The 9,349-nt window shown below is 40.3% G+C and overlaps 1 protein-coding gene and 1 long non-coding RNA gene across 5 annotated transcripts; one reads left to right on the top strand and one right to left on the bottom strand.

Annotated features, from left to right (window-relative positions):
* Positions 1-1,207: 1,207 nt before the first annotated feature.
* On the bottom strand, positions 1,208-3,129 carry LOC125551327. 4 transcript variants are annotated; one of them, XR_007302440.1, is made up of 5 exons: positions 2,700-3,129; positions 2,305-2,388; positions 1,990-2,216; positions 1,599-1,722; positions 1,208-1,501 (listed from the first exon to the last, which is right to left on the bottom strand). It is a non-coding gene; the product is annotated as an uncharacterized LOC125551327 (long non-coding RNA). The 4 variants fall into 4 exon arrangements; XR_007302438.1 differs by having other exon boundaries at positions 1,990-2,107; positions 2,700-3,126; XR_007302436.1 differs by having other exon boundaries at positions 1,990-2,031; positions 2,700-3,124.
* A 954-nt stretch (positions 3,130-4,083) lies between these two features.
* On the top strand, positions 4,084-6,034 carry LOC125551326 (translationally-controlled tumor protein homolog). The gene is made up of 5 exons (XM_048714513.1): positions 4,084-4,240; positions 4,547-4,620; positions 5,157-5,285; positions 5,369-5,526; positions 5,736-6,034. Exons 1-5 carry the CDS (start codon positions 4,213-4,215, stop codon positions 5,851-5,853), a joined length of 507 nt encoding a protein of 168 aa, XP_048570470.1. The 5' UTR covers positions 4,084-4,212; the 3' UTR covers positions 5,854-6,034.
* The last annotated feature ends 3,315 nt before the right edge of the window (positions 6,035-9,349 follow it).

Below are 9,349 nucleotides of genomic sequence, written 5' to 3'. Positions count from 1 at the left end.
TATACAGAAACACAAAGTAGGCATACTTAGGAGACTGTTAATGTAATACATGAGTATAAGCACTGGCAATTCAGCTTTTCCTGTAGGATGAGGCTAATAGGCAATAGAAAAATCTGTAATTTAGCTACATTGAATTTCTCTCTTGAGATATTTCTCTCTTGAGATCACCAGTTCAGCTTTTCACGACCATGGTGATGTTTCACAATCATTTGTGCCAAACAACATGGAGAGCCAATGCAGGGTTAGTCTGGCTACAACTTACAATCATTTGTGCCAAACAACATGGAGAGCCAATGCAGGGTTAGTCAGGCTACAACTTAATCAGCCTGCAATTGGACAATTTGCCTTCCAAGATGGAACAAGCAGCACAAAATTATAGCAACTAAACTATGTATATACCATATTCAATTAGAAGAATTTCCTCCAGCTAGCAAAATTTCCTTTTTAATATCTACGAACATCGCCGCATATGGAGATTTATCATCTAGGTGTACCACTTCGATACATTATCAGTTGTGCAAATAGTATTTCTCTCCATCAACTTGTATTGTGCTCCTATGTTAGCAATCGAGAAGACAATATCATGGCCGAAGTCCAACTACTAAACATGGCATCTTGTCACTCCCAAGAACAACTATTTTTTCGATATCTAGCCTGGCAGCCTCAAAATTGGCATAAAGAATCACATGGATGAATACCATTTACTAAAGAAATGTAGAATGTAAATCATAATAATTGATAGCCTATGAACCCTTAAAAGAACAAACTTGTTTCTAGCATGGGTATACACATTGAAAAACTTTATATCAGGTAACTCTATATAGCACGGCATCACAATATAAGGATGGTTGAATAAAGAGCCGGATAGAAAATGTCAATATTTTGTCAAAAATACACCCTAAACTGCAGAGTGAACAGAATCGATGAATTGCAGAGTGAAAACAAGTCAAAGGCTTGAAAAGTTGGGTTCTATAATTCTATAGAACGAAGTGGTAGGAAGACATAGTACAGTATGCCAACTAATGGATGACAAAAGACAAATTTAGGCAAGGCAACAATTTCAAAAGACAATATCACATTAAGGATTGTGACCTACAAAACCATCCCCAAACGTACCAATCGATGTCAGTGTGCTCACCATTTGTACAAATAAAGCAAGGTTTGTAGTAAAATTCTGAAGAAAAAAATGCCCAGATTGGTAAAAAAATTGCTCGAACTCCATCCTTTAAAATGGCAAATTTATTTTGATGTTCATCTGCAATAAAAGAATCCGAGCAAGATGCAATTTATCTCTGAAACTAAATAACCGTATGTAGGTACACGTCCAATCACAAAGAACATTAACTTGTGGAATCTACATAATAAACTAAGACCAAATACCTTGTGCAAAAAAGAAAAGACAAAACGTGCAGATGATTTTGCAGATTGCGTGTTCAAGAATGTAGGAAATCTAAGGGGGCTCACTTCCTTCTGAAACAATGAATTCGTCTTCTCTGAGGAGCTGCCGAGAAAGGAATGTATGGTTATACGAGCTGCAATGACGAAGATAAAAGTATTTGCTACATAAGTACTGACGTTGATACCAAGGAAATACTAACCATCAGTATGATTTTGCATCTCAGTTGTGTCTTAATAATTGTCCACATCATTTTTTCCACCATTAACAACTTTTCCAAATGCCGTATGTGGAAGCTGATGGAGCATCACATCCATTTAGAAAAACTGTGCAAAAGAGCATGACAGAGCATTAAGAAACCCTTGCGTATATAGCATCGTGTTTAGTTCATACTTATTCCAAATTAAGTTTTACAATTTAAACCGCAATCTGCCTATGCCCGCGGTTAAAAAATGTACTTATATATAAAAAATTCTTCTAAGACATAGTACTATTGTTTACCACTGAACTACGCAAATAGTGATCTTTTAGGCTTATAGATAGAAGACATACTTCCAATGATGTTTAATAGTAAAGAAATAAGGATTACTTACATTTGGTTATGCACGGCCAACAGGGAGATAACATGCATGCCGCTGCAGCAAATAGAAATCTAACTGCCATCAACACATCTAAAGAAGCCCACTTGAACATGAAAATCTTTTCAAATACCTAGATAATAGATAAATGCATGAACTAAGGTACGATCATGATAATAGTTGGCAACAGGACATGGGTAGATTAAAATCAAAACTCTCTTCTTTTACGACGACATATTGTTCTGCAATTAGCAAACCGCAAGAAGACAATCAATTGCCATCTAATGCTAAAGAACTGTACTGGACCAGGGATGAGTCAGATGAACAAACCTTGCACTCCCAAGATTTGAAATTGCCTGGCTCATCCCCCTGCAGCCCCTCTCCGTTCACCAAGCGACCTGTTGAATTAGGTCTCTGCTATTACAGAAATCCAGTGAAAAAACAAAAGGTGTCAAATAATATACTTGGTGACGTGGTGAGATTGTATTCAGGATGCAAAAGCTACATGATCAGCTAGCAGATTTAATTTACAACACGCAAAGAACCTTTGAGTAATTGAAACAAATTTCAAACTTGTATAACAATCCGACATTAAAGTATTCTTTATTTCTTTACTCAAATCTTGAAGTGTTGGATCATCACAATCAACATATTGGTGAGACACCATCCAAATCATCAAAGGAATCAGGAATATAACAGAGGACAGGAGATGAGAGGTGAGATACCTTACTGCTCGGGGAAGCCGCGGACAGAGGAGAGGAGGAGCAATATCAGCAAGCTTACGCCGGAGAACAGCGCCGTTGGCGAGCTCGGGGGAGGGGGCACCGGCTGCTCCTCCTCGTTCTTGGGGGAGGGGAGGCGAGCGGGAGGAGGGGACGCGCCGAGGTCGGAGGCAGAGGCGAACCAGCAACGGTGAAGGCAAAGAGGAAAGGTCGCCCATCTGCTACGGGCGAGATCCTGTCGATCACCGGATCCTCGCGCACGTCGCCTCGGATCGAGGCCGGATGCCTTGCCTCCGGTCGATCCCCTCCGGCGCCGGATCACTCGCAAGCCTCGCCTCAGATTGACTCCCAGCCACGCCGGAATCCCTCGCGAGGCTCGCGTAGGGCTGGATGGAGGAAGACCTTCGCGTCCGCGCATCCTTCGTCGATCCCTCGAAGCCCACGCGGTAGAATGGGCTGGCCGACGGCCTAGTACACCAGAGGCATTGGTTTCGGCCTCTGGAGCAGAAGCCCACAGGACAGCTGGGCCAGATTTCACGCATTGCGGGACAGATTGCTTTGGGCAGCAAATCTGACGGCCAGGAACGATCGGATCACGAAAACGAACGGCTGAAAACGCTAATCGCTGAGAGGGCTCGCTTTAGATGCGGTTATGCTGTCCTTAATTTCGCTAGCACACGAGCTGCTTGATTACAAGAACGTAAACAATGTTTAAAGATAACCTTTTCAATTGAAGAGACTATATCCACACACTCCGCAAACACTGCCGCTGCTTCGTCCCAACATTATGCATGACTAGTGCAAAAGTTAATAACTTAGAGAGAGTCAGATTCCGCCTCTATCCGATTAAAGCCAAAAGAATTAGTAGTGATTGCATCAGCTGTGATAGGAATAAATTTGCATTGACATGCGATGAAATTTCTCCTTCCATCTTGAAGAACAACCGATGTTGCCCCATTCCTTCATCTGCAAAAAACGCTGCATCCACATTTAGTTTGGTGAATCCCGGATATGCTTTTGATCATTTTGTTTGAGACAGCTCCAATGCCCTAGTAGATGATGATTGGAAATTCCAAATGATTGAAAGAATTGAGATTGTCCGGAATTAGTTGTGTTAAGTTTTTTTTGTGTGTGTACGATTTGGGGTACGCCGCCCTGACAGCACACCTAGCGGTTCCGTGCCGCGAACGCCTCCTGGTCGTGCACCGGAGACGCACCCGAGCCGTCCGTACCAGAATATCCGACCACGATACCCCGATCAGACGGCCTGCAGCGAACCAAACACTTTTCCGGACTTTTCTGACGGCCAGATCAAACATCTGGGTCGTTCAACTGAAGCATACCCACAGATCGGACGGCCGAAAAAGGAGCCCACCTATTCCGGGGCTGCTATAAATCCGAGGAGGCCGTCTCCCCCCCCCCCCCCCTCTCCCCCTCCGCCGCTACTCCCCTGCCCCCCCCCCCCCTCGTTAGGGTTTTCTCTTTTTTCGGGGGAGAAATCTCAAGAGGCGGCACCATGCTCGTGTACCAGGACAAGCTTTCCGGTTCGTCCCCCCGCCACTCTGTATTTCCCCCCGGTTTTCGCGTCCTTTCAACTTGTTTCGAGGGAATCGGGCTTCTACTTGCTAGAAGCTAGATCTCATCGCTTTCGGACTAGCTAGATCTGATCGCTTTCGTGAATCGGTTGTTTAGTCGTCGGTTGCTAATGCGGACTGGCTAACTGGTAACCGGGATTCGCTCGCTAATCGTTAGATCTTCGTGCAGTCTGGGGTTAGGACTTGGTTTTATCTATGTGTTCATGCGTTCCTACGATGGATTTTACTGAATATGCTGTGTTTGATGTGTCGCAGGCGACGAGCTTCTGTCGGATTCGTTCCCGTACAGGGAGCTGGAGAACGGCGTGCTCTGGGAAGTCGATGGCCACGTAAGCGTTATATTCTCAGCTGCTCTGTGTGCGGTGCTTGGTTAGGTTACCTTGGTAGATCACGTGCTAGTTGGTTAATTCGACCTCGTCAATTTTGTCTCACAAAACACAGATCTGAATGAGCACCTTTCATTTAGGCATGGGATAGATCGATGACTGTTTTATTATCACATGAGTTATCCAGTTACCAGGCTTGTATCTGCTTTCATGGCGTGTGAGTCCTTGTTATATTGTGCAGCGTTGACACTTCTAATGTTAAAATTAAGCATGTTTGTATACTCTATTGGGGTCAGAGGTTTGGATTGATTGGTATGTTTTTTCTACACTAGCAAAAAAGATTACTACTGCTTGGTCTGTGGATATGCAGCACACATGATTATCAACCGTTCATATCTAAAGCACTCACACTGCACATACACACATGATTTATCAACTGTTCATATCTAAATCTCTCACACTGCACATTACTTTTCTTTGTGCTAACATTGTTCAGATGTTTTAGTTTATTTGACCTGTATGGTTTTGAATGCTTGTAGTGGGTCGTTCAAGGAGCAGTTGATGTGGACATTGGAGCCAATCCCTCTGCTGAGGGTGGTGGTGATGATGAGGGTGTTGATGACCAGGCCGTGAAGGTGGTTGACATTGTTGACACCTTCCGTCTTCAGGTTGCTTGCTCTTTTTGATGCTCTTGACCTATCTACTTTTTATGCACTTGATGATAGTGCTAAGCCCTCATTACCTTTTGCAGGAGCAACCTGCTTTTGACAAGAAGCAGTTTATCTCTCACATGAAGCGCTACATCAAGAACCTCTCTGCCAAGCTTGAAGGGGATGACCTAGATGCTTTCAAGAAGAATGTTGAGTCTGCCACAAAGTATCTTCTTAGCAAGCTCAAGGACCTTCAGTTGTAAGTTCTCTCTTTGCCTTGCTCAAAAGTGCAGGCACTGTCTATCATTGATCTGTCCAGACACGTTAGTACTTTATTACTTTGGTATTTTAGATACTGGTAATTTATTCTATTGAAGTTAAATCAGTGACCGAATTTTTTTATATTTTTGGGAAGGTAGTAATAATCTATCCATTCAACTTACGCAAGTTCTAAAACTGGTGTTTCAGCTTTGTTGGCGAGAGCATGCATGATGATGGCGGCGTGGTGTTCGCCTACTACAAGGAGGGAGCTGCTGATCCAACTTTCCTGTACTTTGCACATGGGCTGAAAGAGGTCAAGTGCTAATCGCACTGTATGCTAAAATCTATGCGGTCGTCAGTAATTTTGCTCTTATCTATGGTTGTCAGTCGACTCTCCAATGTTGGTGTCAGTAACTGTCAGATGTTGAGTGTCTTGAAAACTTTCTGATAATTGTGGGATTTGCTTTGTAATGGTAATCGTGAAATTGGTGTGGTTGTGTTTTGGTTGAATCAAGAGATTTTGCCCTGTTATTCTATCGGATTATCTTGTGTCTTTTGTATTTGGTCATTTTGACGTAACACAGTAAATGCAACGTTGAGCAAAGCAAAATGATCAATCATCGTTTGATAATATCATTTGAAATCAAGAACAAAATGATGAGTTTCACTTAATTAATGTGTAATAATATCAACGTGCACATAGGCTACCTTATAAGTGCTTGAATTGGGAGATCTAAAGATCCAAATCAATCCTGCTTATCCATACTTACAGCTCCGACAGCCCATACTCCAATGTTTAGCGCTAATTGTAATTATCAGGGGCACTGTACTTCAAGAGTGTAACCTCCTATCTCAGCTTCTTCATGGCACTGTACTTCAAGAGTGTAACCTCCTATCTCAGCTTCTTCATCCATTATATACAAGGGGGAAATATCAGGTGCTCCCAGTGCTTCCCGTGCTCCAGCTTTAAATAATAATAATCAACTTTAGTGTTTCAATTTTTTAAAAATAATAAATATAAATGTTCACAAGGAATGTGACTACAATTCCTAAAAAATTTAGGTCTAGACTCCAAATGCACATAGAGAAAAAAAGGAGTAAAATTTAGCACATTTGATACTACTCATATATGAGTTTGTCTTTTTTGTTTTTCAATGTACATTTTGAGTTTGGACCTGGAATTTTTAGAGGTTGCAGTCACATTCCTTATGAACATTCATATATTTTTTTAGAATTTTTGAAACATTTGAAATTGATGTTCTGAAATTGGAGCATGGAGCACCCCGGGTGGAGCACAATATTCCCCTATAGCTCTCCCTCTCAATCCCTTCTTTGTGTTGTTTATTTTTGGATAATATGAAAAGTTGTATATTTACAACTAGGGACAGGATTATTCATATTTTTTCATTTATATTGCAATAGAGCTTTCAGTGGTTCTTCTACATGATTGTATCCGCCATACTCCCAAAATACTTTGTTCCCCTGAAGGACATCATTAAGAAGTCATATAAAGATAACAACGGATGGGTATATTATTTGTAGAACATCATAAGTGCAGCAATTCGGTGCTCAGGCTCATCTGCACCCGACCAGGAAAATATTCGAAAAAATACTAGAAAAATTTAAAAAATTCTATTTTTTTCCATGGTAGACAATTTATTGCGTGAAGTTCGCTTTAAATATTAGCTCATTTGGACATTTGAATAACTCTCAGCAAAAAAGACAAATCAAATCAAAACAGTACGTGAATAGTAAACTGTTTATAGACCCTGAATTTGTCTTTTTTGCCAAGAGTTGCTCAGCCGTGCTCATTTGAAAATTGGGTCCGACCTCACGCACCAAATTGTCTACCATGAGAATTTTTTTTGGATTTTTTTGAATTTTTCTAGTATTTGTTTTGAATTTTTGATTTAACACGGGTGCAGATGAGCCCGGGCTCAAAAAGGGATTGCCTTCTCTGTGGTAAACAAATCCAGCTACAATAACTGCAAATGTGAGTTTCTTAAATTTGTGAAGACGATGTTTTTGAAGAATTGATGTAGAAATTTGTTTGCAACATCATCTACTTTCCGTACTTGTTTATTGGCCTAGAGAATCCATATGTGCGGGTTGGATTGCCAATTTATTCTTTGTTTAATGATAACAACCGCTTCTCATATGCTCGCTCTATAAACTAATATAAAATCGTTTAGATCACTAAAGTAGTGATCTAAACAATCTTATATTGGTTTACAGAGGAAGTAGCATACATCTAAGCTCCGAGATCGATTTTCCATGCATGATGGTTTGAAGCACCAATCACTGTACTACCTTTTGTGTTTATGTATGTTTTTTCCGAAGAATCACATATGCTTTGAGCCGAGTTGGGGGAAAGGCTGGAAATCACTTGGAACTTAGAGGAGGTGTGGCATGTGTTCATACATATTGCTCAACAGAACTTTGCTCTATCACTGTATTATAACACTGAAAATTAATTTGTGTTTTTGATTAATGTATCTACAAAAGTTTACGAGTGAGTATCTACAACTATTTATCATTGATCTGATATACATACATTGAGCATTGCGAGTTTTTGAAGTGCATTGAAACATGGGTTGCCCCTGTTGATTACATTTTCTAATTTCCTTGGGGTTCCTTCTCCATCAAGCTGAGGTAATGCTGCTCTTGCTTGTATTACATGGTTTTAGAAGGCACCATATTTGCAAGACAGGGTTCGACAAAAATAGCAGAATCCCATTCTTCACTTCATTTTGTACATCATTGCTATCATTGTTGTAATCTGTTCACCTAAATTTACTGAACTAGATTTGGAATCATTAGTACACATGTCTGATGCTCAAAACGAAAAGGAGATGTATATTGTAATTGATATTGATGTGCTATATTGGAGTTTATGTTTGGCAAGTTAAGTATATTTTCCACTAAAATATTACATCTCTTAATTCCAATAATTTGTTGGTGTAGGTTGAGCATGGCTGTTTGTGGTCCCGTCTGCGTCCAGGTAAAGCTTAGTTTGATAATGGCGGAGCCAAGGCATGGCGCATGCCAAGTATGACATGTGTAGTTTGGCATGCTAAGGTAATATGCCTTTTCAACCGTTGCTGCGCATGCCCATTCGGTTATTACCTAAGTTGATGCTTATATTATTAAGCATTGACCTTTCAGCCAAAGATGAATATGGTTAAAAAAAAATAGAGTGCATTAACTCTTGCTTAAATTTGTTCAGATACTATTAGATGACAATACTTCTGTAAAGTTTTCACTGCTCATTTACATATTTTCAAGTATATGACAAAACTGAAGCTTAGATTTTTTTGGGGGCAACTGAAGCTGGGGTTTAGACTATATTCTTCATGCATATATGAAAGAATTGGACATGATATAGACTGCATTACTCATCTCCTTTAAATACACATCACTTCCTTTTTCTCTGTTTTTGTTCTATAGCCAGCATTGGTAGTGACATGAGATAGTATAGAGCATGCGATGTGCTGCTGGCATGTACATTTTTCCTTACTATTCGCCACCTAATTTGTAGTCTATTTTATATTAATCTATTATAAATTGATATTTAAGATTTAATTAAGCTGATCAAAATGTGCTTACTAGAATTAGTTGTTTGCTCTCAAAGTCAAGTGCATAAAGCAGATGATTTTAATGTGAGGATTGTTGATCATGATGTGCTTACTGATTTCCTCTGTTCATTTTAGCACTACAACTGACTAGTAAGGTACACGTGCATTGCACGCATGAGATTTGACAACCAAATTATGAATAAATACCACACTCTAGCATGTAAGCTTTGAGACATATATGCATGA

Source organism: Triticum urartu, chromosome 4 (assembly GCF_003073215.2).
Source record: "Triticum urartu cultivar G1812 chromosome 4, Tu2.1, whole genome shotgun sequence".
In the NCBI taxonomy this organism is placed as follows: domain Eukaryota; kingdom Viridiplantae; phylum Streptophyta; class Magnoliopsida; order Poales; family Poaceae; genus Triticum; species Triticum urartu.
The sequence above is the reverse complement of the archived record's forward strand: the minus strand, read 5'-3'. Positions and strand labels throughout refer to the sequence as shown.